General features: G+C 38.4%; 4 protein-coding genes and 1 non-coding gene across 6 annotated transcripts; 3 read left to right on the plus strand and 2 right to left on the minus strand.

Moving 5' to 3' along the window:
- Positions 1 to 339: 339 nt before the first annotated feature.
- On the plus strand, positions 340 to 3,043 carry LOC121752502 (polygalacturonase QRT2-like). The gene is made up of 9 exons (XM_042147612.1): positions 340 to 599; positions 679 to 810; positions 895 to 1,056; positions 1,158 to 1,184; positions 1,270 to 1,477; positions 1,566 to 1,647; positions 1,759 to 1,867; positions 2,369 to 2,485; positions 2,601 to 3,043. The coding sequence occupies exons 1-9, from the start codon at positions 399 to 401 to the stop codon at positions 2,832 to 2,834; spliced, it is 1,272 nt and encodes a 423-aa protein (XP_042003546.1). The 5' UTR covers positions 340 to 398; the 3' UTR covers positions 2,835 to 3,043.
- LOC121752501 lies at positions 3,035 to 7,128 on the minus strand. Its single transcript, XM_042147611.1, has 3 exons — positions 6,802 to 7,128; positions 5,825 to 6,165; positions 3,035 to 5,075 (listed from the first exon to the last, which is right to left on the minus strand). Exons 1-3 carry the CDS (start codon positions 7,004 to 7,006, stop codon positions 3,144 to 3,146), a joined length of 2,478 nt encoding a protein of 825 aa, XP_042003545.1. The 5' UTR covers positions 7,007 to 7,128; the 3' UTR covers positions 3,035 to 3,143.
- Positions 7,129 to 7,682: 554 nt separating this feature from the next.
- TRNAE-CUC lies at positions 7,683 to 7,755 on the plus strand. Its single transcript has one exon. It is a non-coding gene; the product is annotated as a tRNA-Glu (tRNA).
- Positions 7,756 to 8,455: 700 nt separating this feature from the next.
- On the plus strand, positions 8,456 to 10,881 carry LOC121751885 (protein TAB2 homolog, chloroplastic-like). Its single transcript, XM_042146693.1, has 5 exons — positions 8,456 to 8,979; positions 9,061 to 9,130; positions 9,658 to 9,829; positions 10,089 to 10,232; positions 10,354 to 10,881. Exons 1-5 carry the CDS (start codon positions 8,510 to 8,512, stop codon positions 10,611 to 10,613), a joined length of 1,116 nt encoding a protein of 371 aa, XP_042002627.1. The 5' UTR covers positions 8,456 to 8,509; the 3' UTR covers positions 10,614 to 10,881.
- Positions 10,834 to 18,769, minus strand: LOC121751884. Of its 2 annotated transcripts, XM_042146691.1 has the most exons (13): positions 18,597 to 18,769; positions 18,089 to 18,431; positions 16,473 to 16,650; positions 16,349 to 16,398; positions 15,870 to 15,962; positions 15,705 to 15,793; positions 15,229 to 15,307; positions 15,025 to 15,107; positions 13,303 to 13,381; positions 12,494 to 13,196; positions 12,077 to 12,160; positions 11,339 to 11,951; positions 10,834 to 11,235 (listed from the first exon to the last, which is right to left on the minus strand). In XM_042146691.1, exons 1-13 carry the CDS (start codon positions 18,626 to 18,628, stop codon positions 11,103 to 11,105), a joined length of 2,559 nt encoding a protein of 852 aa, XP_042002625.1. In that variant the 5' UTR covers positions 18,629 to 18,769; the 3' UTR covers positions 10,834 to 11,102. The 2 variants fall into 2 exon arrangements, with proteins under 2 accessions (XP_042002625.1, XP_042002626.1); XM_042146692.1 differs by lacking the exons at positions 16,349 to 16,398; positions 18,597 to 18,769 and having other exon boundaries at positions 18,089 to 18,226.
- Positions 18,770 to 26,508: the final 7,739 nt, after the last annotated feature.

Consider the following 26,508-nt stretch of genomic DNA (forward strand, 5'->3'; position numbering starts at 1 on the left):
AGCTTCCAACTTAATTAAAATATTACCTATTGTAAACTAAATTATACGCTTCATTATTGTTAGCAATTTTTCTTGCACCAACTTTTCACTTAAGTGGGCTTTGCCCAATTATAATATTCCTAATTGTTACATTTTCACAAACAATAGAATACATAGAAAAATTGGTAAGGAAACACAATATATTCCTCAATCTCCATAGTTGAAATATACCAATTGAAGACTCATGAAGAGTAGTCAAACCTAACCCTAAAACCAGAATATGCAAACGTGAACATTATATATACCAATATCTATGATGATCATGAAATAGATGCATTGTTCTCTACTTTGTTGAGAAGCTACACATACATATATAACATACATACACACTTCAAAATTGTCTCCATTTTTAGGAGGAGATGAGGCCAACAACTAGTTATGTTGTTACAACCTTTTTAATAATTTTGATTTGTTGTTCCTCCTCATGTCTTGCCAAAAAACATTCCCATCACCACAAAACAAAACATGCTAAGAAACCGGCACCTCCAACAGCTCAAAAACAAGTCTTGGATGTTGAAGTTTTTGGAGCTAAAGCTGATGGAAAATCAGACAATTCTCAGGTATATATATATATATGCTTACATACATTATGAATTATAGTACATTATAATATTGATATGGTTTATGTTGTTTTTGAAGGCATTCAAGAAAGCTTGGGACAAAGCTTGTAATTCTTTGGAATCAATCAAAATTTTGGTGCCGAAAGGCAAAGTTTACTATGTTAAACACGTCGATTTTACAGGTCCATGTCACTCTGGTATTTCGATGGAGGTACGTTTATAGACTTGCACTACTTTGAAATAAATAAGGATAATTAAACATTTTGGTACAAATAATTAAGAATTTTTTTTGTAGATCCAAGGAACAATCAAGTCTTTTGCTAAGATGTATGATACCCCTAAAAGACTTTGGATTAAGTTTGAAGATGTAAGAAACATGGAAATTTTTGGTGGTGGAACAATTGATGGTAGTGGTGAAGTATGGTGGAAGAATTCTTGCAAAATCAAGAAGACTAAGGTATGCAATAAAAAATAATTACACATAATAGTATTTCCTTTATAGTTATTCTTTTGTTGTCTTATTATATTGACAATATTTGTGTTGTTTGTGACTTGTAGCCTTGTCAAAGCCAAAGTGCACCAACAGTAAGTTTCTTGAAAGTCTTTTTGAATTTATCAAAATTTGGAGTTGAAAAATGAAAATCCAATTGATGTTTTGCTTGTGATGCAGGCTTTAACCTTCAGAAACTGCTCAAATCTAACACTAAGCAACTTGAGGCTTCTCAATGCACAGCAGATGCATGTGAATTTCCAGGACTGCAACGACGTCGAAGCTTCGAAACTTGTAGTGGAAGCACCAGAGGAGAGCCCCAACACAGATGGGATTCATGTCACAAGAACTTCCAACATTAAAATTTTAGATTCTCAGATTAGAACAGGTGATTTGCACATCAGTTAGATTATGGTTGTGACATATATTTTCTTAAATAATGTGATTAATTACTGGTTTTTACTGGTTTCAATTAGGTGATGATTGTATTTCCATAGTGAATGGGTCAAGAAATGTTGATGTGAGAAACATAGCTTGTGGACCAGGCCATGGCATCAGGTGATTAATTATAATATATTTGCCTTTGTTTTGTTTATAATTCACAAACCATTAGTTGTAACACAAGAATTATTTTCATAGCTAAAAAGGCCAAAACTACTGATTTTGCAGCATTGGAAGCTTAGGTGAAGACAACACAGAAAATTACGTTTCAAATATATATGTGAAAGGGGCAACATTTACCGGAACGACAAATGGTGCCCGAATAAAGACTTGGCAGGTAAATTAAATTCCCTAACCCTAAATATTGCATGGAAATTAATAATTTCTCGAAATTTTCTGTCGGCGGGTAGCATCATTAAATTCTTGAAATTCAATTTATATCAGAAAACCCATTTTTCTGTAGTTTAAATGTACAATTTCTATTTATGATTACCATCTCAGTTTGTCAATATGAAATATACATATAGATACAATGTTCTTGACTTTAAGAACTACTCTCTCCATCCCACAATAGGAGTCACTCTTATTGTGGGCACGAGTTTTAAGAAATGTAAAGAATAGTGGCTTGGAAAAGTTAGTAGAATATGAGACCTATTTTTTACATTAATTTTATAATAAAATGTTAGTAAAGTGACTTAGTGGAAATGAAGTGTGACTCTTATTGTGGGACGGACTAAAATGGCAAAGTGTGACTCGTACGGAGGAAGTATCAAGTTAGATGAGTTAACTAGTAAAATATGGAGTATATTTAATGTTATACTAATTTATTTATTTGCAGGGAGGCAGTGGAATTGCAAGGAATATAGTGTTTGAAGACATATTGATGAGGAATGTGCACAACCCCATAATCATAAATCAGTACTACTGTGATAAAAATAAAAAATGTGATAAAGAGGTAGTACATTTAATTAACTACACTATCTATCACCACCATTTTCCACTACCATAATGTTTATTTTATGATTTGTAACACATATTTAAATTCTGATATTTATGAAAATGATATGCAGAAATCAGCAGTTCAAGTAGAGAATGTAGTATACAGGAATATCATAGGAACAAGTGCTTCAAAGGTGGCAATAAATTTGAACTGCAGTGAATCAGTTCCATGTAAAAACGTGGTGCTACAAAATGTGATGTTAACTGCTCAACAAAAAGGAGAAAAAGTTGAAGCTTCTTGCAACCATCTTGCCGTGCAAACCACCAAGCTCAATTCACTCCCAAGTTGCTCCCTCAACGACTAAATTCATCTACGGCACTCTATCTCATCTCGTGTTTCATTTCATCAGACTATGTCATCACCAACCCCGAGCCTTAGAAGGCTACACGGAGAGTTGCAGTTTTCTTGCCTAGATAGTTTTGTTCATTATACTTCCCTTATCTTAGGATACGATTAGTCATAGTTTTATTTCTGTAATTCCGATTATTAGAACCTATCAATAAATTGGATACACAAATTTTGAAATAGTCTCATAAAAAGAAAGGTTGCAGCACATGCGATTTTATCCATGTCATCATATATACATAGCAGCGACTCGATATTATCAAAAGTATTAGATGAGACTTACGGCCATTTCCGAGCAGCTTGTAGGAGATAGACTGTGAGATGCTGCACCCTCCAAATGTGAAGAGACCGCCGTGTCTTCAGAAACTTCAAGATCTACCAAAAGGCAGTTTTTTGACAAAACGTCTATTGTTTCATGCCCATCAATGCAAATACCATCATCTTTCTTCGTATCGGTGAGAGGAGCTTCAGTATTCGATTCTGATGCTTCATCATCTAGAAGAGCTTCAAGGGCAGACTTGGCACTCATGCGCAACTCAGAAGTGAACTTCACCTCTAAAATAGGTAACTCGAAGTCTAAGAAAGAAGCAACGTTAGAATGGCCGGATACATGCTCTGCGTCATGATCTTCACTGCTTTCTATTGCAACATTTTGCTGCTCAGATTCAGAGGCAATCTCAGCCTCCTGTCCTATGATCTCTTGCGAAGCAGCATCCTGATCATCGGGCTTACTACTTAATTTTCCTAGGTTACTCTCGTCAGAAATCTGATGCATGCTGGTATCCGTTGAGTCTTTGGCTGGACTAGGTGCAGAACTGCTAGTGATTTCATCACGACCACTGGTCGTATTCCCTTCAAAGTAAGTCTCTATCACATTTACTGTGGAGCTCCTATTCAAGCATCCATTAGAAGAAGTGGGGGAGTTACCATTAAATGGTGAACCTAACTCATCTGTGCTTTCTTTTATACCAACATCAGACGTATCAGCAGAATTATTGCTAAGAGGGACCATCTCATTACCAAAGTCCACTTTCTCCTTTTCAGTAACAGAAGCCACATCGAACAAGGACTGGACAGAATTCAATTGCTCCTCGCTGCCAGTTTCTTCCAAAGTAAAATCAGGAGCCTCAATCGTAAAGACTTGAACATTCTGTGATGACTCTGTACTGCCACTCTCTGCAGCAGGGAATTCTCTAGTCTCTGTCTGACAAAATTTAGCATGCCCCTGATACTGAATTTCCTCATTTTCATCACCAAGGAGACCTATAGGTATTGGTATAGGTTCAGAAGCTTCACTAGACATAAATCCGTTAAGTGCTGCTGCCAAAGCATCATCGATCGACAAAGTTTTCTTCGGTTCCACACAAAGAGAATCCTCCAATGGTTTCAAATCATCATTATCTTCATCCTCTTCATATGAAAATTCAGGAGCAGTTATAATAAGGCCAGGATTAAAATTTGCCTCAAGGGAGTCAGGCAGGTCATCACTTGTAAAATCCTTCTTTTCAAGTTCATTATTGTAGAAAGAGCTTGTGTCTGATCCACTGCAAGAAAATGCAGGGGCAGAGATTCTTGTGCAATGTGGCAAACCAAACTCATGAGAACTCTTGGAAAGTTTCTCAAGTTGATTCTCAACTTGTTGAAGCCTTTCCTCTATCCTTTCTATTGGCTTCAACATTTTCTCTTCAAACCTCAAACATATAACTTCCACTCTGCTCAGTCGAGAGACGAGCTGTTCCATAGCTGTTTCAAGATGACTTGGCTGAAAACTACTTTCATTTGCCGCCATACAATATTTCTTTGCAGAAGTGTGTTGCTGATGTTCAGCTGACTCAGTATCATCCTTACAAACTTCCTTTGGCTTCAGAACTTGTTGAGGAGAATCAATTCTGTCGGTTGTTGTTGATACCAATTCCATGTTCCTATTCTTAAGCACCTCATCAGATTTTTCTTGAGCTCGGCTTACACCTGATTTGGATAACTGCAGAAGGGTTGGCATGAACATGGCCATAAGAGAACTTTGTGCCAAGCCTCCTGCCAGCGCAGCCCCATTTCCAGAATCAGTTGACTCCACAGGGTCCACAAACACATATACTTCATCCACATATACATGTCCTTTGTCGTGAAGTGATAATAATCGAATTGTAAGTGACAAACAAGGCTCTGAATCACTTATTTGTGCTGTAGCCTCATAGAAGTCCTGCATAGAAGTTAAAATGATACACTCTAATTAGTTTCCTGTGCAGAGATTGACACTTCATCAACAAAGTACAGTCAACATGTGGATTCACCATAGTAACTCGAGTTAAGAGGTTGAAGAAAAATTATAAAATAACAAAAATACACAACATGAAATTTTTGGGATCTGTAGTTTGCAAGATATAAAACTACTACATGTCACCGGCATAGTAATGAATGCATGAAAGGCTTATAGAAATTTTGAATGCACTATGGATCCCCTTCAAATGTGTACTAGTGGCTAATGTGGTAATTCATCAAGTATCAACCAGTAAGAAAATCCTTCATGGGAAGGTAATTGCAGAGGGAGCATGGGGAGAAAAGTGGACCTCCCAATCCACTAACACTACTCCCACCACATTTTCCCTCACTCTCTTACTTTACTAATTGCGCATTATAACCCCTGCCATCTACAACTTTGTCTATTTTTTTGTGGATGGAGGTATTAAGAATCACCGTTAATTATATAACTTAAATGCATAGACGACTACTAAAACTATAGTCTTAATATAAATGATAGAAAACTACAAATAAATGCTTTTCAAAATATTATTGTTTAGAAGATAACAAGAAAAATATTGGGAATACATGTAGGTGTGCAAAATTCACAGTTGAAAGTTGGAATGGACATTAGCTTGGTAGGTAATTGAACCATTTTTAGTGTACAAAATGCACCACTTTGATGCAAAGAGTTGAAGATTTCCCGTATACCTGTACATTGTTCACTCCAACGGTACTGGTCTTATCTGAAGCAGGACTGCTCCTCCCAGGGACTTTTATGTTAACCCAATCATCCTCACTTGTGGCAGTACTTCCCCCACTTGAAGCAGTTTCTGCAGCTACGTCTCCTGATAAAGAGTCCCCATGCACCTCTGCAAAATCTTCAACACAACTGGTTTGGAGAACTTTGTCATCACGTTCAGCAACACCACACCGAACAGTAGAGAGATATTCATTTATACTATTAGGAGAAGTTGCATAATAGATCTCATATGCTCGTGCAGTGCTCCGAACATATATTTGGCGAACCTCATACTTTTGCTTAAAACATACTGCAAAAAATGATGTTCCAATTCATCATAAGAAACATTACTATGAGTTTATGAGGATCAAATGGAACCAGAATTAAATGAAAAATTATATAAGATCTATGAACATAAGTATATTCATTTCCCGAACATTATCTCCTCCTAAACAGAAGCTAAATTCTCCAACTCTTTTTCAGGATTTTTCGCATTACATGAAGATGAAAGAATGCAATACAGCAAATGAAGAAAACAAAACCTTCGATGCAGAACCTCTAATACAGTTTGCTAGTATTATCAAACATAAAGTACCAGTTGAAGCGAAACACCAAATTTCTTCTCCTTAGAGAAAACACGAACTCAATGAAAATGTACCAATCAATCAAATTGTCTAATAGTACATTGAACACGTAAATCAGGAGGTGACTACGAACGCATAAATTCATGATCTAGCTTACTCCACCCCGATACTTACTTCAAAATTTTCAAAAACAAGTAAACAACCGAATCAGAAAATGATTTAAACCTACAGTCACGATAAATCGACGATAAAAGCTGAGCAAGCCGCGATGCGATGTAAATCAAAACAACGCACTAGCAGCGATGGCATATTTGAGAATTCATAAAAAAAAAAATAACAAGCAAACAGAAGAGAAAACATACTCTTAATTTCACAGTGACCGAAATCGGGGCTAGGAGGCTTGAGAATCAGTGGAAATTTAGTGGCCGTATTTTCCGAGTCAGGCTCTGCGATCGGGTGGTCAGAGGAGTCGACGGTGACAGTAGATTGGAGAGAGCCGTGAGCGATGATCCAATTGGCTTCATGACTCCATTGAATTGGAATTGCAGTGGATTCGTCTGATTCCATATCTGTCTACCGATGATGTGTTAGGGTTTAAAGTGTATGTTGATGAAAAAAGCAAGAGAGCGTCGTCTCAAATGAGTTCCGTTGCGTGTTATCTACATTCGAGTGGCATAATATGAATGCAAATTTTCCCTACATTTTGTTTTTGAATTATGAATTATTAGAATCTCACTTTATTAATGTTTGGCCGATTATTGAAAATATATTTTTGCTGTTCTAATTTCATGACAGTTTTGTTTCATACTAAAAAATCATATATTTCTCACTAATTTTATCTTAATTACGTGTTATAAAATAGGCTCACTTTCTCACTAACAGCACTACAGCAGCATGAGGATGTTAAATACTATCTCCAGCTTTAGAAAGTAAAAAGTTTTAAAATAGTGTGAGTTTTAATACAAAAAAATTGTAAAGTAAAAAAAAAGAAAAGAAAAATAGATAAAATAAAATTTAAAAATAAAAAATAATGAAAATAGTATTAGTCAATTGTGAGATCTATATCCTAAAATAAAAAATTTTAAAATTTTAAGAAACCGCCTAATTTTAAAAATAATTTCTACTTAAAGGTAGTATCGTGTATATCGTATGCCAAAAATTTTAAAAATAGCTTTGTTTTTTAATATTACTATCGTGTACATCGTATGCCAATATATTATATTATATCACATTAATTACCAAATCCGTTGTAGTCTAGTTGGTTAGGATACTCGGCTCTCACCCGAGAGACCCGGGTTCAAGTCCCGGCAACGGAATATTTTTGAAGTGATTATTCCATCATTTTTCTTATTAGCTAATATTGGTGGAGATTTGATATGTAAGATTAGTACACAAGAAAACTTAACATAAAGCTTTGGCACATTAAATTATAGTATTTGTGCTTATATTGTGACAAGATATTATTAATTTTACAACTCACCTACTAGAAAAACATGATAATAAAGAGTTATTTGCCAGTTATTTTTCCTGAAATTTATTTCTATATAAATACAAAAATCAAAACTGATATAGCAATCAAAACGATGGAATTTTGTATTTATTGATCTTTATTTTTGGCTTCATCGTTTTCATTTTATAAGGTGGAGGTATGTTGTGACATTTGATGTATGATTATACTTCGAGATAACATACAAGCGCAAAGACCGGAGCAACATGACCCACTCCTCCCTGCCTACGACGAGTGAGTCCACGCGCTCGAGCGGGAACGTTGTGGGCTGATGACACTAGCCTCTATGATAAGGAAGAGAAAGTGGAGAGATAAGTGAGAAAGATGACGGCATTTATTTTTTTTATTAATTTTTAAACTTATTCAAATCGTTTTGATTGCCACATAAATTTTAATTTACCGAATCAGTTTAGAATTTTGGTTTTGAAAAAAAACTAAAAAAGTCCAAAGGAAATACTACTATATAGAAAGGAATATTGTGATGGATAACTAATTTAACAACCCTTGAAATCATTTCCCCCTCTCACTCTTCACTCTTCTCTTATCCCTTCAATTCATCATCAATGGCGAGTCTAACCTTCAATTCCACTCCAATCAAAACCACCAAAACCCCCCTCTCTAAAGTGCAAATTCACCCACCCCACATAAAAACCCTAACTCTCAGGAATTCCCCAATTTGCTTCTCTGTCTCGGGAAGTTCAGTTTCTTCCACGCCATTGCAGCCTGAAACCGGGAATTCCGCCTTCGAAGAAGAAGAGATAAACGACGACCCCACCTCGGAGCTCAGCTATCTCGACCCGGAGACGGATCCGGAGAGCATCACAGAGTGGGAGGTGGATTTCTGCTCTAGGCCGATCCTCGACATTAGGGGGAAAAAGACTTGGGAGCTTGTTGTTTGCGATGTGTCGCTTTCGCTGCAGTATACCAAGTATTTTCCCAACAATGTTATCAACAGCGTCACTCTTAAGAATGCTATCGTCTCCATCTGTGATGAATTGGGCTTGCCTTTGCCAGAAAAAATTAAATTTTTCAGGTAAGGATTTTGTTGTTTCTTTGAGGTTTGGTTGCTCTTTTCCCCAATTTCATTTAAGATCATGAATTTTGTGTTTTTCAGGTCACAGATGCAGACGATTATTACGAGAGCTTGCAGTGAGCTTGGTATAAAACCTATTCCGAGTAAACGGGTGAGCATTAGCAACATCACTTGGTAAACTTGAGATAACATGAAGCCCTTGGTTATTTCTACAATTTGAGATTACTTGCTTGGTTCATATCTTGTTGAAAGGATTAGCATTGGAGAATCCTCGTGATGAACATAAAATTACTGAATTGTGCATATTGTCAATCCTGGATAGTACACGCCCCTTAAGCAAGGGAGGCGTGTAGCTAGGATTTCAAAGTCTGTGTTAGTGTTTGAGTAGCAAAACTTTTTAGATCTAAACAATTTGGAAGGAGCTATTTGGAGGATTTTGAGTTGAAAATTCAGGTGGTTGTGTCTCTTTTCGAACTTTTTAGGATGAACAACTCATCCGTTCTTCATTTATACGATGATGATGTTATCTGGATTTATGTTTATATAGCTGTAGTTTTCTGTTTTGGATTTACAATATGCTTGTGCTTATTTCCAAAATTTATGCCTTATGTGTGGAAAATGTTAGATTAATGTGTGATAATCCTATTTTTTTAATTTTTCACATGCTCTTTACTTCAGTGTTTGTCTCTGGTTCTGTGGCTCGAAGAGCGTTACGAAACTGTATACACACGACATCCTGGTTTCCAGAAGGGATCAAAGCCACTTCTTGCACTCGATAATCCTTTCCCTATGGAACTTCCAGAAAATTTATATGGAGAAAAGTGGGCATTTGTTCAGTTGCCCTTTTCAGGTACTTACTTGTGTGGAAATGGCACAAGACATCCGGTTTGTCACTAGATTCATAGTCGAGTGTTCTAGAGGATCTCTCTTATTCTCTCTGCATGTTCAGTCGTTAAACTCGAGGTTTAATACCACCTCCTGCTGTCTCTTGAGTAGCCCTCAGCTCCCCTATTTATTTTGAAAGACATCTTGACATTGATCTTACAATGTAGAAAGGCAAAATCAGATGTTAAATGTTAGAAAACTGCTAATTTTGATTCTCTGTGCAGCTGTCCAAGAAGAGGCATCATCTTTGGAGACAAGATTTGCTTTTGGTGCTACCTTAGATTTGGATCTTCTGGGGATTGAAGTCGGTGAGGAAACACTAATTCCTGGACTCGCGGTTGCATCATCTCGAGCTAAACCATTAGCAGGTATTATGTTGTTGCAGTGTTCTTATATGCGATTCTGCTCATGTGTACCCTTCTTCGAAATAAATAGTAAAGTCTAGTGTGAACAAGTTTCAAATTGAGTCTTGAAATGACAATGTTGCAGGATGGATGAACGGGTTAGAGGTGTGCTCGGTTGAAGCTGACACGAGTCGAGCTTCTGTGGTCCTGTCCGTTGGGATCTCAACGCGTTACGTGTATGCCACATACAAGAAGACACCAGTGAGTACAAGTGAAGCTGAAGCTTGGGAAGCAGCCAAGAAGGCCTGCGGAGGGTTGCACTTTCTTGCCATTCAAGAGGACTTGGACTCGGACGACTGTGTCGGCTTCTGGCTCTTGTTGGACCTCCCACCTCCGCCAGTATGATTATTGTTGTCTTGCTTCCCACTTTGAATGCATCTTCTTCATCTCAGATTATATAATCTGATGCTGCTGCTTTGAGGCTTGGGAGATGCAAAAATTGATCCTTATTGCATCTACATATTCTTCTTCTTGATTTTCATGTTTTGCTCCACTGTAAATGCTATTATCATCCAATCTTCAGTCTAAATAGTGAAAAAACTGTTCATGAATTCAAGACAATATGTAATCAAGAATATTGGGCATTCTCTATTAAATTGGAATTTAAAATGAATAGAGCAAGTGATACAAAGGTACAAAGATTTCTTACAATTATGAATGGTATGTCTAGGTCTAGGGAGGGAGGGGAAGGGAGCAAAGCTATAGATACAAAACAGTTTCTAAGCATTTACATTAAAAACATTACAGACTGACTTTTACAGAGCCGCAGTAAATCTTTCCCCATTTTTTAAGAACGCCTTGTCTACTCCCAAACAAGAAAATTAAAGATCTAACTCAATGCTTTTGCTTCTGAGAAATGAAACGAATCCCCTGCTTTCCAAGCTCCAAACACTTGGACTTCCCATCATCAAGAGCGATAGAAACAACAGGCGTTCCCTCGAAAACTTCCACCACTGTACCCCTATGCCTGCCAAACAAGAAACAGAGAAATTCGCCATTTAGAACACGTGGGCAATTCAAAAGATAGTGAATTAAAGATGTAGCATCGTTCTCTTGCGATGAAAACTCACCAGGAGTTGCTCGAAGGCTGATGAACTTCTACTCTTTTCCCGGCAGCATCTTTCCCCAATTTCTGCAGTATCCAATTGGCATCTGTGAAGTCCTTTATGGTACTGTCTTCACGCCATTGGGAGGAATCTTCATCACCCGGTGCTGGTCTCCTTCGTTTCGACCTCTGGCCCCTTGTGTAAGTGATCTCATCCTTCCCAGAAGGAGGCAACGAATCCTGATTTCCGATGGTCAAATTACTGGATACGGTTTGATTTCCATTGTTAGAATTCTTGGGGATTTTAAACTTCAAGTAAGGCTTCCGCTCCTTTGTCGGAGCACTGCTGTCATCAATATGGTCACCAGAAACGGACGCATCCTCACCATGCCCTTTTGACGAGTACTTGATCCTTCGGCTCGCAGGGGCTTCAGAGCCACTCCTTGCAGATGCACTTTCTTCGGCACTTCTTTTGCCAAGCACTGAGTACGTATTCCTAGGAGAAACCGATTCATGGCCATCGCTGAAACCTCCTCCGGTATGTTTTGAGGTTATGTTAGACAAACCTAAATTAGAAGCATTCTTGAGCTTTATCAATGGGCCTTCTTTAACATGTAACTTAATACCTTTCACTTCCCCTGCAACAAACAAGACTGTTTTTTTGTCACTATACGAAGAGCACAAATCAAAAGAGACTACGAGAGGGATGCAAAATGAAGATGCATGACAGAGAACTTGATTTCTTTTACTCAGAGTGCATTACCTTTTTGCTCCCCTACTTTAACTGCAGAATTAGGTCTATCGATGTGCTCTTGATGTTGTTTCAGTTGTCCTGTATCTTCAGTTCCTACAGCATACATGCACAGAGCATTAGTTTTTTACATCGTGAAGCTCAACAATGGTATGCATCAATAGATCTAATATTCATCATTAGGTAAATTTATGTTTGGGATTAGATTCAAGAACTTTGACCAAAAAGTTGCCTTTACTTTTGTTTTCAAGGATAGAGTACGATACTTATTTTCACGTTGAATCCAAATACTTTCTTACATCTTCATCACTAAATTACAAAATTCATGTAAGCAACAACCAGCAGAAAATGATCCTTTTTGTTTCTTAATATCATTAGCAATTCCAAACTATAAAAAGGCCAAAAGCAGCATACATAGGAAATGCATACCTTTTGATGAAGCCTTGGCTTGCCCGATAGGGGGACTAGCATTTTTACTTCGGCCTCCCAAATGTATAACAAGCTTTGGCCCCTGAGCATTCTTGGGCGCCCCACTGTTACTTCCTATTTCCTCCCCATTAGTGAAGGCACGAGATTTATTACTCTTTATTCTGATAGTTCTAGATGCCTTTGTTACATTGGTCGCTGAAACCTCATCTATATACTTGTGTTTCGAGGCAGCTGCTTCATTTACCATAACTGTGTCTTCCATCAAGCTTCCAGCAACAGGATAGAAAGTAGAAGCAGGTTCATGGGAAGGGTGCATTTCATCATTTTTATTACTGACGGTGTTCTGTCCAGATGGATCATCAGCATACCCATCTAAACTCCGATTTGTATCAACTCCACCAACCAAAGATGTTTCATTACCCTTTTTCTTACCATACTTCTTATGTGAAGATTTTTTGCCATGCTCTTTGCTCTTTCTTGGTGATTTATTACCTAACCCTTTAAGAGAAAACTTCAACGAACGGCTATGTTCATTCTTTACTGATATAGGACCGCTCTCTTCATCATCAGAAAAGGGTGAAATGTCAAATATTTCTTCTTGAGTTGGCAAACCAGCAGCTGCCCTCAAGCTTGCTATCAAATCCTTATCAGCCTCATCTCTTCGCTTCCAGAGCTCCTGAACAGCCTCCTCAAGATTTGTAACCTGGCAAAAGGAGATACCATTGAAGCCAAACTAAGAGAATCGGTAAAAGAAATTGCATCATTCACATGGTATATATCCCTATTGACCAGCATGTACGAAAAATCACCATGGGGCATTCTCCACGGCATGTTGGGCAAACATATTGGAGATTTCCATCAACTTGAAACTGCATGTATTTTGCATCACTGAAATTTGAGTTTGATGTCAGTAGAATTTAAGTCAAAATCCAGTCAAAAGAGGTGCCCAAAACAATCAGAATTGGCAAAGTCTGAAGATGCACCCAAAAAAAACAAGAAAAACCAAAGCATAACAATTTCATTCACCAATGCAAGGGCGATCATAAATGAGTGCAGGAGAAGATTGTGTAATTAAACTAATACATGAGGAATTAAAGTTTGCATATTCATATAAAAATGAGCACGTGTATATGCTGCCCATACTGTTAGTCAATAACGCCCCACACTTGTCGTGAGTAGTGAAGGTGAGTTTAAGGATCAGAAAGGAGGAGATAAATTTCTTGGTGACACAAAACAGAAGAACTGCAAGCCCACAAGGTTAAATCTTGACATATACCTCTCCAAGCCTAGCCAGCTAATGCTAGAAGCTAACAAATTGAACGTTATAGGCACTTGTTTAATTAACCGGCATTCTTATGCCTCTTTGGCTAACATATTATAAGAGATTGTTGTCTTATCCTTAGATTAGCTAAACAATCACTTACTTTCAGAATTATGGAAATATTACTTGAATGCTGGAGAATATAAAAGGTATTGCCAGATGCACAAATTTATAAAAGACCCGGGTTCATTTTTCTTGTTATCTTTTAGCCCAACCATCTACACAACTTCTACAAGGCCTTTTCTATGTAAATCCCTTTTATCACTTCAGCAAACAAGAGTACAATGTAAGTGGAAAATGCATTCTCTTGAAAAACTAGGCTATAGATACCTATTAATATTAAAAAAATATGATTATAGGTTTATAACCTGTCCTTAACTGTTGTTGGAGGAGCACATGAAAACTGAAAAATAAACCCCTCTGCAGCTTAAGATAAACCAAAGTTATACTCCCTACATCCCTCAAAAGAGTACAACTTGGTGTGGCATGGGTTTTAATAAAAGTGAGGTAGTGTGTTTTGGGTGTAGAAAGGGCCCACTTTGTTGTTTTTAATCTATGGATAATGGTGGACTAAGTAAGGACTGTGATGTTTTTTTTGTGAATAGGTGTGCAAAATGAGGGTAAATTGAGGAAATGTGGCCAAAAAATGGAAGTTGGGTCACATGAAAACTGGCAAAGTGTGCACTATTTTCTGGGATGGAGAGAAGACTGAGAAAAACATGCTCCTGCTTAAATTCACCAATCACCATATGCTGATGCAGAAGCACTTGTATATCAATTCTTAGCATTTTACTTCCTTTATACTGTAAACAACATGAAATTGCAATTTTAAATCTTCCCTTTTTTCGTAACCTAAATTTATATCTAGAACATTAAAAGAGCATATTAAAGTTGAACAGTCACCTGGTTATGTAATAAATTGAAGTACTAGCAAAGCACAAGAAGGCATAAATATGAACTAAAATTCCCTTATATGGATCCTAAACCTTAATCAAGTTTATCGTCCTAGCTCTTCACAAGTTGACAAATTTTCAAGACTAAGGAACAACCAAACAACAATCCTAGTTCTCATGTGATTCACATTTCACACCCACATTCCAATAATCTTTCATCAAAATTACCAATTCATTGTCCAATCTTCTATCTGAAAAGGTATTACCAAAAGAAAATATATCAATGAGAGAAGAGAAAGAAAAGGAGTAAGAAATACCTGATTCCATCACAAGGACAATGCACCCAACGTTGACAGATATCACAGCACACCATAGGAGTTGATTCAGAGTCTCTATACACCTGCAGTTGTGAGTAAAAAATTAAGCAATCAACCTTTGCTGCTTAAGACAAAGTGTTTTTGAGCCTTATGAGCAGAGGAGGACTAGTAAATTTGTCAACATGGACTGGTATAATGCAATACCTTCAGACAGACTGGGCAGTAATTCCCTTTGCCAAACAATCTTCCGCAAGCATCACAACATGTATAGCCCAATAGCCACCTACAAAATATTCAAGCATACACTCGAGTCAGAGTCAGAGTCACTTCATCAATCATCCTGAAACTAGATCTTAGTTGATAGCATTATAAAAATACAAGAAATCTTCATCAGAGATGTGCCAGAAATACATTCATTGGTATTGAAGATAGGAGTTCTGTTGTAAATAATATATATACAGATGCTTCTGAAGTACAGCTTTTAGACATGCATAACAGCACATAATATACAATAGATACAATAGATACAAGCTTCATAATAGAGTTAAGATCCAAGCAAAGTAACCAAACGCACTATAATCCAAAACCCATCAGCTGATGGAATTTGTTCAAAAACGAGAATAGCAAAGAAGCTGGCAATCAAGGAAATAATGACTCGAAATTGAGATAGAAATACTAACCTTACACTTAAGCCATTTCCAGGTACTGTAGAATCACAGCTATGGCATTTGGTGTGTTTGGGACACAGATAAGGTCCATGGCCAACATTCTGCATGCCTCAAATTAAAATGCATAAGTTAATTGATCAATGGTAATTTTTCAGGAACAAAAAAATTATATCACACCTTATGTGGTGGTTGCTGACAGTAACAATGGTACGCACCATCACACCTTTTACAGAACATGAACTTATTTGGATCTCCAGTTCTCCGACACACCTAAGTAACAAAAAGATATATGAAAAGCAGTTTAATAATTATGGGATTTCCAGTTAGGGATTCCAATATCTGTCACCAGCCTTACCACACAAGTATTAATCAATTAATTTTAAAAAAATAAAATAAAATAAAATAAATAAATAAAAACTGTCACCCAACAACACATCTTCCCATCTTAAGATATTCTTCAAAGTCAAACTTCTCAACGGGACAGTAATATCTCAATTTAAATAACAAAATCCCGTGATAGTACATAATCATCCCTTATTAAAAACCATCATTATCAGCATTCTTATTAATAAAAATTAAATGTATCTCCAAAGTAAGGAAAAATAACCATGCTTCTATATAATTCACCATAAATGTATAAGGAGTGAGATATCAACCTCACATAAACGGCAAGAAGGGCAAGTCCAAGAACTCCAGTGGAAAAGATCTATTTCAAACATTTCGTCAGAAAATAAACAAAGCAAATGCCATTAATTACTTCAGTGCAGCTCTGAGAACTACCTCTGTTCTGGGACCAAGCTTTAAGACAGCTCCGGTGATACTTCTTGCCACAACTATTGCAAGAGAGCATCTTCCTTGCCCTTTCACTTCGGTCATTTTCACCAGAAAAGCATATTCGGCACATCACTTTGGCGGTTGATAGGCCTTGCTCTTCTCCAGCAGCATCCCCAGCTGAAGCCTGCTAGAAGAATTAATTATAAGGGCAACCGAATGACTTAGCTTGAATAGATAGATATTCTCAGGTATTCAGTGTAGCATAAATTATCAAGAGAGTTGTACAGGAATTATGAAATGTCATTATCAAGTTCTGAAAAACTATTTCTTTTAGCAATACTCCATTGTATATCATCCCCAAAAGTGTTTTATTTCAAAGAACATAAAACCAATTACAGTCATCATTGATTCATGTCTAATAGTAGTTCTTAACAAAAAAAATTACTTTAGAGATTTTAAAATTAATAATTTGCATCCTTCCTAGTTCCTTTTGTTAGATTGTATGATGCTAACTTTCTTTTCACAAAATCATGATATTTAAACCAAATGTAGTTCAAAATATTTTGAATAACTACCAGAAATTGTAATGTTTTTAGTAGTCATGAACTTGCACCTATTGACAGAGTGAGGAAGTGTTAACTGACCAAAATAAAGGGTTATATCTATAAAGCTTCTAACTTTAATTTCAAGGAGATTTAATGAAACACTGCAATACTTGCAGAAACTAGAGAATGTTTTTGAAGATGATAAATTAAAGAAACAATTATGATACAAAAGAAGCATGTGCTTTACACAAAAACTTTATCGAATATATGCAACGTGTGGAACACATATGTGATAGAGTAACTGATAAAAATGGGAAAGCAAATTTCTAATTTCAGGATATAACAGAAACATCTGTCTCAGACAAAAATCAAGATAATACTATAATAGACAATCGCAAATGAGGTACTTGGCATTTCGACTTACAGAACCATGCAAATTAATAACCAGGAAGATTACAACCTTCATACATCACACATTCTACAAACAAATAACCAATAACTAGGACCAGAAGACAGGTGCACTATCAACATGAATCAAACCATTCAAACACCGTATAAATTAAAATAAAAAACCATTCATATTTAAGGTCATTAAAAGACTACATTGTGCCATTTCTTTGTACCCCCCCCCCCCCCATGTATTTCCTTTTTCCTGTGGGGTGTTTCCAACACCACTTTCATAAACAAAAAACAGCACCTAGATATCAAGTGGAATTATATAGTAAGATCCTAATTCTTTCTATTAACTTTTTAGAAAAAATTGTGTCTTTAACATATGAGAAACACACAAAACCTGACATAAGATTAACTTCACTCGGCCCTAATCAGATTTTAAAAGGTGCATAAACTACTTTCTTAAACAATACAGCTGAAATACTTGTCAATTAGACTTAGTTCTTCCTATACAAGCCACCATTTCAAATTAGGAAGACAAATTCAAAACACAGAAACCAATCAACAATTAGGAAAAATCCAACCTTTACGGATCCTGCATTCTACAAACACAAAAAACCCCCCACATGAATCAAACAATTCAGAAACCCCACAAATTATATGTGCAAAAAAAAAGCCATTTACCTCCAAATCACCAGACTCAAACCTCCTGGCATAATCCTCAGCCACCAACGATGCAGCAGCAGCTTGTTTCTGCAACGCAGCCCTCTTCACCTGCGCCGACGCCTCCTCGCCGACCACCACCGCCGACACATCCGCCGCCAATTGGGGCGGCGGAGGCGGCAGCGCGGGAGAAACAGGAACTTTGGGGACTTTAACCTGAACGGTCGCATTCTCCCTGGCCTTGATCAGCCACGGGTCCTTGAGGAATTGCTCAACCCTAGCAGCCTCCTGCAAAAAATCCCCCTTCCCCTTGTCGCCCCGCAGCGGCCCAGCAAATCCCAGCGCGCAGAAACATATTTTCCGGCTGCAATCACACAAAAGATCCGAGATTTAACTCACAACTCAACACAGAAACACCTCCCGAGTGCGAATAAAAATGAAATGGGGAGAAGGGATGCGAATACACAAGTGAGGGAACGTGTGCACCGCAAATAATTGGAGTCAGTGACAAGATTAGAGCAGCGGTTACCAGGTAATTGGGCAAGCAACATGAAAGGCCATAATTACACGAGGAAAAATGGGGGGAAATTTTATTTATTTTGAGTGTTTAAGCGAACGGTGTTATGCAGCAAAAATTAAGTTTTAATTCATTTGGTTGATTGGGAAAAAGTAATCAGAAATTGGAAAAGAAATTTGGGGAAGAGAGAGAGAGATGAGATTGAGGTTGGTGTAAAATTGGGGGCAGCTGGGTTTGGGCTTTATGTGAAATTGCACAGAGTAAATCAGAATCTAGGGTTTTCGAATTGGCCCATTTAAGAGGGCATAATCTTGTTGTCAACATAGATAACGTTTTTATTCTCAAATTTGGACGTTATTATAAGATTGGAATGTAACCATTATTACCATTTTATCTATTGAATTTTTCGGTTTGTGTTCATAATTTCAGATAAAATTGTCATTTTTTTGAAATTTAGATTATTTAATTCCATCTGCAATTAATTATCTCTTTTGTAACGATATAGCTCACACATAACGCTATAACATGGTTACATTACGTGTGCATATTTAAATTTTGCAGAACGTAAGTCGATTTTGTCTCATTATTTCGGATTGTTATTCAAAAGAATCACACATGATTGGATAAACATCACTTAGTATTTATTATTTCACTTTTGTAAATAAATGTCGGTGAAAAAAATCGGCAATCAAGATATAAATTCCTAAACATCCGAAAGGTGGAAAATCATATTCTCCCAAACCGCAGCAACACTCACAAATATGCAGGTGTCGTTCCTAGTCATTATTAAGGAGCAACAGAAAGAGATTCCATTGCTACTAATAACGCTCATTTCATGCATTGGTTATGGGGTTAAATTCTATAAATTCAGTGAACTAATAAGTGTTTGTAAGTTCCGGTGCATATAAACCCAGGAAGCGCATACAAATTACTAGGGGCAGAGGAAAAGGAGGAAAATGAAGTGAAAAATGCTAGCAATTTACCAGATCGAGGAAATGAAAAGAAACGTTGGCATAATACAAAAAATGGAGCAAGGAGCAAGTATAAGGATCAAGGGCAAAAAAGACAAATTATGAAGAATGAGTTCCCTAGGGATCTGTGCCTATATAAAGGGTCGACCCCTTTTGAAGAGAAAGAATTTTTTATCACTTTTTATCTTTCACTCTTAATCTCCTTAGTTGTCCAGAGCCTTTGTCCTAGCGGCAAGGAACTTAGACATTATTGCATGAGGTGCTGAGTTCAAGTCCTTTTGACATCTGTTGTAATTTTCCTCCTATCTACAGTTTATGAGTTTATTTGCAATTTCCTCTCTTATATAGGAGTTAATTTTTTTTAAAATAACTCTTAGTCTCCTTAGTTCCATTCTCTAGTCTTAGCTCACTTCACACACGCACTTGGCATCGATGGGAAATTCTGGGCAGGCTTGACGATAGTTAGTTTCTGTGGTGTAACACCGTCCTCACGAGGGTGAAGATACAATCTGTTTTTATTTTCTATCGTTTATTCTCGCCGTGAACTTCCTTGCCGGGAGCTCGGCGACTGCTTTTGTGTTCTGGATCTTATTTCCGTAGCTATGGCAATTTCTATTTTTTGTTTTACTTTGGTTTCTGATGTTTGATGTGGGTTTTACTGATTTTGGATACTTTTTGCAATTGACTGTTGAATTGGAGTTGAGATTGGTTGAATCTGAGTTGGTTAGTTGTGGAATTGTTTGAATCGGAGTGGATGGATATGGATCTGGGTGTTGTTGAGTTTGGATCGGTTGGATCTGGAGTGGATTGTGGTTTCGAGAGATTAATTTGATACGTACTTGTTGGATCTGCATGGCTATGTCTATTGCTTTCGATTTACTTGACATGGTAGCTTAGATCTGATAGTTTTCTGCTTAATCATAATGTTCGACATTCGATGTGAGTTTGCTCTGTTTTTTATGCTCTGTTTCGTTCATGTTCATATTTATTTGCTGAAGAAGATGAAGATTGTTGGTAATTAGATCCAGATCCGTTGTTTATTTGCTTTTGCAGCTTTACCTATCGCAGTAGCTAAATCGGGAATATGTCCCACTGCTTTATCATGCTCTTTTGTCTAACCGTTTTAGGAAACTTTTTTACTTGACCTGGTAGTTTTGATAAAATTTCCTTAGTTAAGTCATCTCTCGAATCATGCATGCGTACGTGTTCTTCTTGTTTCTTAGGTCCGGTAGTTAGTTAGTACTTGAGTGCTTTTAATTCTCGTGACCCAGTAGTTTAAAATTCTCAACCCACTTGTTGCGTGGCAGTAGCCAGCCCTTCCCAAAACCCTCCAAATGCATGCTAACTCATCTGTCCTCGTGGGATCGATCATTTACTTCCCTATACTAGCCAATAGTGTAGTGGGTTGAGGTTTTGAAGCAGGAAAAGTGTGTGTCCAACTACCGAATTCTGAAGATTTCACGATCTCCTAGACCCTATGATCTAGCAAATCCTCTGGACCTATTGAATTGAAAAATATCAATTGCACACGCTCTTTCTAGCTACTTCAGCTACTAAAAGCCTCTCATATTAATAAACGAGTACGACGAAATAAATTTACAATAGTACTGACATAGCATGAAATTGGCTTGATAAAGTTAGAACATGTACATTTCAAATGACAAAATGGACTATTTAATTGGTGACAGTTCTAACGCCACTAGCATGAACCATGTCTGTTAATACTCGAAAAATACCAAACCCTAATTTGTTTGACATAATTAAAAATTCCTAATTGTACTTCAACCCGAAACCCGTGGCCCGGTCCAAATAGTCCGATAAAATGTGCGGGTTAGGACTGTAATTTTGTAACCCGAATACAAAACTGTAAAAATCATGGATTAAATATGCCCGGTCAATGGATTTTGACCAAACAATAAATGTGACGAGACATTTAATTTTATGAAATTAAATGATATAGCGTCGATCTACATTTTACGTAGATAAATGTAGTATATTCACTTTCTCAAATCCGATTTCCGGTGAGTGAGAAATAGTGGATTAAAGTTGGGCATAATTAGCTTTTAATTAAAGCTTTAAGTTAGAGCTTAGGGAAAAATTAACTAGTGTTAATTATCCCATATTGCAGAAGTAACACGCGCGCCGCCACCTCCCGCCGGCCCGAGCCCGAGCCCGTGCCCGTGGTCGTGGTAGCGGGCCTCGGTCCCGATCCCGATCTTGGACTTGGACTTGGATCTTGGCAATTGGTCTTTGGGCTTGGGTCTGGACCATTACTATTCTTTTTAGACCACCGCCGAGTCAGCAATCCAAGTGGCTTGACACATTGTCAAGCGTGGCACAGTCAAAGCCTACACGGCTGCCACGTGAGAAATCCACTCGCTCCACACGCGAAAGGCACACGCCTGCCACAAGCTCTCGTAACGGTCGTAACGTTCGGCAGTTACACTCTCGCAATGATGACAGCCATCATGGCTGTTGACCCCCCAGCAGTGGACTGAGCCTATAAATAGGCTACTCATTCCATGCATCTCGACACAACATACGCAAGCATTTGCATCATAAGCTCTCTCACTCTCTGCATTGTCTTTCTGTCGAAGCTCTGCCATCTCCTCCATCCTGTTCGCCGGAGCTCTGCTGATAGCGGTGCTGCTTCACCAGAGACGTAGCCGTTTTACCTTTGGGGACGACACGCCAAACCGAGAGCACTACCGGGGCGTATCTCGTCTTGCGGGAAGAGGCCTCCTCGACTCGGCTATCAAACTTCACGGTTTAGTTGTTTCAATTTTTCAGTTGTAATTTCAGTTCAGTTTTCCATTTGTATTCCTTCTTTTGGGTTGTATTACGCCCTACTGTTATCTCTTGTAATCCAGAAACCAACAATCGCAAGACGAGATGGAACTTGCCTTTGAAGGAATTTGGACCTTAAACTGAACTAAAACTTTCGAAACAATTAACACCTTTTGCTGGAGATGTCGACTGAATCCAACACCGCTGCTGCCACCTCCGCCGCTGCCATTTCCTGCGACCACTGGACCGGTCAATACTTCGTCGATTCCGACGATGATACCCACTCCCGGGCGCTATCCATCTTCATCAACAACCTCTTGGGAGTTCGTTAACCCCATTGGGCACACTGGTGGATCCACCTCGAGTGGATCGGTTGGTTCCACTTTTAGTGGTTCCTTCGGATCCTTTAATGGATCGAGTGCTGGGGCCTTCGGGTCTCATGCGGGTGCTAGTCCCTTCGGGGATAGTACGATCATGGCGGGCTCTATGCCCAACCATGTTGTTGGCTCCTTCGGGGGCAACGGAATTGGTTCCTTCCATGGACCAAGTGCGGCACCCTTGGCACCAAGAATGATGCCACCTGCCGAGAAGCCACCAAAGTTTGGAGGATCTGACTTCAAGCGGTGGTACCAAAAGATGTTGTTCTACTTGACAACATTGGGCGGCGCCAACTTTCTCACGGAAAACGAGTCGCCCGCGCCAAGCGACCAAGAGACTAGGCTCGAAGTCATGGCGGACTATGAAGCTTGGAGAAAAGGGGATTATCTATGTAAAATTTTATTTTAAGTGCATTAGATGATAGCCTCTACAATGTATACTCCAATGTAACCACATCTAAACAAATGTGGGAAAGCCTAGAAAAGAAGTATAGCATAGATAATGCTGAAGGTACTGAACAAGTTGTAGCATCCAAGTTTATGGACTACAAGATGGTCGACTCTCGACCTATCATGGAGCAAGTCCAAGAGCTCCAAATGATCATCCACGCATTAGTGGCTGAAGGGATGACCTTGCCCGACAAATTTCTAAGGTGCACGATCATTGACAAGCTTCCTCCTAGTTGGAAGGACTTCAAGAGCTATTTCAAGCACAAGCGAAAGCAGATGACCCTTGAAGACTTGATCGTGAAATTGCGCATTGAGGCTGATGTGCGCAAAACCAACCAAAAGGCTAAGGGCTTCACTCCACTTGAAGCCAAAGCCAATCTTTTGGAGCGGGGTGGTCCCTCCAACAAACGCCCTCGCCCAAATCGTCCAAGTGACAAAGGGAAGGGAAAGCAGCCTACAAAGAAGTTTGAAGGCGATTGCTACAAATGTGGCAAACCGGGCCACTTTGCTAAGGACTGCCGCAGCAAGAAGAAGAAGCCGACTGCCCACGTCATTGAGAAGGAGTTCAAGGACTGGGGTGAAAACGACCTCATTGCTGTGGTCACCGAAGAGGTTAACCTTGTTGATAACAAGGGTGGCTGGTACATCGACACCGGCGCTACTGCTCATGTCTGCTCAGATAGGAGCAAGTTTGCCTCCTACACTGCCGTTGAAGAGAGGAAGATCAACATGGGGAATCAAGCATCGTCCGAAATCCTCGGCGTTGGCAACGTGATTCTCATGATGACGTCTGGCGTCACCATCACTTTGAAGGATGTGCTGCATGTCCCGGACATCCGCAAGAACTTAGTGTCAGGATCAATTCTAGTTAATAAGGAGTTTAAACTTGTATTTGAGTCTGATAGGTTTGCATTGTACAAGTTTGGAAAATCCCTCGGAAAAGGTTATGTAACCGATGAGCTTTTCAAGCTTAATGTAGCAACTCGCAGTGTTGCAAAGCCATCCTCTTATTTGACTGAGTCTTCAAATTTATGGCATTGTAGATTGGGACATGTAAATTCAAAAGCCATCAAAAGATTAGTATATTTAGATTTACTAAAGGCTAATGAAGTGGATACTCAAGATAAATGTGAAATTTGTCTTGAAGCAAAAATGAATAAGTTGTCGTTTCACTCGGTGGAACGAAGCACAAAACCCCTTGAATTAATTCACATGGATGTATGTGATTTAAAGATGGTGCAAACTAGAGGTGGTAAAAAGTACTTTATCACTTTCATAGATGATTGCACAAGGTATTGCTACATTTATCTTTTAAGAAGTAAAGATGAAGCAATAGAAGCGTTCAAATATTATAAGAACGAAGTTGAGAATCAACTTGGTTGTAAAATCAAAACGATTCGAAGCGATAGAGGAGGCGAATATGTAGCCTCGTTTGAGGAGTTATGCAACGCAAGTGGTATAATCCATCAAACGACTGCACCATATTCACCACAATCTAATGGTGTTGCAGAACGCAAAAATCGAACTCTAAAAGAGATGATGAATGCACTGCTTCTGACTTCAGGATTACCACGTAACATGTGGGGGGAGCTGTTTTGACAGCCAACTATATCTTGAATAAGATCCATCTCAAAGGAAAAGATGTTACTCCTTATGAGTTGTGGAAGGGAATGAAGTCATCCTACAAATACCTCAAAGTGTGGGGGTGTTTGGCAAAGGTGATGGTTCCTCCGCCCAAAGAAGTTACAATCGGACCTAAAACGGTTGATTGCATCTTCATCGGATATGCACTTAACAGTAGAGCATATCGTTTTGTTGTTCACAAGTCTGAAATATCAACTATAACAGTAGGGACAACAATTGAGTCAAGGAATGCCGTATTTCTCGAAAATACATTTCCTTGCAAAGCCAAAGAAAAAGTCGTAACCAATTCTGAGACAAGAATTAAAGAAGAAGCCACTAGTTCTAAACCAGTGGAGATTGAAGCCATCAGTTCTAAATCAGCGGATGAGGAACCTGAATCGCGCAAGCGTGCAAGGCCCGATCCAAAAGATACAGTACTAAGACGTGGTAATAGAGTCAGAACACCAAAAACATTTGGTCCTGACTACATTGCTTTTATGTTAGATGAAGAACCGACATCTATAAAAGTAGCCTTCGATGGCCCAGACGGGTTACATTGGAGAGAAGCTGTTCAAAGCGAAATTGATTCAATTTTGCTAAACCACACTTGGGTGTTGGTAGATCTACTTGAAGGTGCGAAACCTCTAGGTTGCAAATGGGTATTTAAAAGGAAATTTAAGGCCGATGGAACAGTGGATAAATATAAAGCCCGATTAGTAGTAAAGAGTTTTAAACAAAAGGAAGGACATGACTTCTTCGATACCTATTCACCTGTAACAAGGATTACATCTATCCGAGTGCTTCTCGCTATTGCTGCATTGCACAATCTTGAGATTCATCAAATGGATGTAAAGACTGCGTTTCTAAATGGTGAACTAGAAGATGAAATCTATATGGAACAACCCGAAGGGTTTGTAGTACTTGGACAAGAGAAAAATGTATGCAAGCTCGTAAAGTCTCTATATGGATTGAAACAAGCGCCATTGCAATGGCACTTGAAATTTGATAATGTGATGTTATCAAATGGGTTCAAGATCAATGAGTGCGACAAATGTGCCTACATCAAGAGCACTAATAACGATCATGTTATAGTGTGTCTATACGTTGATGATATGTTAATCTTGGGTAGCAACACTCAAGTAATTAACGATACAAAGGTCATGTTAAAGAGAAACTTTGACATGAAAGACATGGATCTAGCCGATGTAATTCTTGGAATGAAGATTCTAAGAACGTCGGATGGAATCATCTTAACACAATCGCATTATGTTGAGAAGATATTGAATAAATTCAAAGCCTATGATGGCGCGCCGGTTAAGACTCCAATTGAACTCGACGTTCACTTGAGCAAGAACAAAGGCGAGCCCGTTGCACAAGAAGAGTATGCACGGGTCATCCGATGCATTATGTACTTAACTAATTGCACTCGACCTGACATTGCTTGTGCCATGAACAAGTTGAGCCGTTACACGAGCAATCCAAGCAAAGAGCATTGGAGAGCTCTTGGGAGGGTTTTGAGATATTTAAAACATACTTAAAATCTTGGGCTACACTTCTCGAGATACCCCCCGGTACTTGAAGGGTACTGTGATGCAAATTGGATATCCGACAATAGAGACTCACTTTCAACAAGTGGATACGTCTTTACTATTGGGGGTGGTGCTGTATCGTGGAAATCCACAAAACAGACATGTATAGCCCGATCAACCATGGAAT

This window comes from Salvia splendens, chromosome 10 (genome assembly GCF_004379255.2).
Source record: "Salvia splendens isolate huo1 chromosome 10, SspV2, whole genome shotgun sequence".
Taxonomy (NCBI): domain Eukaryota; kingdom Viridiplantae; phylum Streptophyta; class Magnoliopsida; order Lamiales; family Lamiaceae; genus Salvia; species Salvia splendens.

What these genes read in the sequence shown, in the direction of transcription:
- LOC121752502 (XM_042147612.1), top strand. Translation starts at nt 399, where the DNA reads ATGAGGCCAACAACTAGTTATGTTGTTACAACCTTTTTAATAATTTTG. An exon ending in GAAAATCAGACAATTCTCAG is followed by an intron (nt 600 to 678) that starts GTATATATATAT and finishes TTGTTTTTGAAG; the next exon opens with GCATTCAAGAAAGCTTGGGA. An exon ending in ATAAAAAATGTGATAAAGAG is followed by an intron (nt 2,486 to 2,600) that starts GTAGTACATTTA and finishes AATGATATGCAG; the next exon opens with AAATCAGCAGTTCAAGTAGA.
- LOC121752501 (XM_042147611.1), bottom strand. Translation starts at nt 7,006, where the DNA reads ATGGAATCAGACGAATCCACTGCAATTCCAATTCAATGGAGTCATGAA. An exon ending in CGGTCACTGTGAAATTAAGA is followed by an intron (nt 6,166 to 6,801) that starts GTATGTTTTCTC and finishes CATTTTTTGCAG; the next exon opens with TATGTTTTAAGCAAAAGTAT. An exon ending in TTGGAGTGAACAATGTACAG is followed by an intron (nt 5,076 to 5,824) that starts GTATACGGGAAA and finishes ACTTCTATGCAG; the next exon opens with GACTTCTATGAGGCTACAGC.
- LOC121751885 (XM_042146693.1), top strand. Translation starts at nt 8,510, where the DNA reads ATGGCGAGTCTAACCTTCAATTCCACTCCAATCAAAACCACCAAAACC. An exon ending in GAAAAAATTAAATTTTTCAG is followed by an intron (nt 8,980 to 9,060) that starts GTAAGGATTTTG and finishes TGTGTTTTTCAG; the next exon opens with GTCACAGATGCAGACGATTA. An exon ending in TCGAGCTAAACCATTAGCAG is followed by an intron (nt 10,233 to 10,353) that starts GTATTATGTTGT and finishes ACAATGTTGCAG; the next exon opens with GATGGATGAACGGGTTAGAG.
- LOC121751884 (XM_042146691.1), bottom strand. Translation starts at nt 18,628, where the DNA reads ATGGCCTTTCATGTTGCTTGCCCAATTACCTG. An exon ending in GTTGCTTGCCCAATTACCTG is followed by an intron (nt 18,432 to 18,596) that starts GTAACCGCTGCT and finishes GTGTGATTGCAG; the next exon opens with CCGGAAAATATGTTTCTGCG. An exon ending in GGAAATGGCTTAAGTGTAAG is followed by an intron (nt 15,308 to 15,704) that starts GTTAGTATTTCT and finishes AATATTTTGTAG; the next exon opens with GTGGCTATTGGGCTATACAT.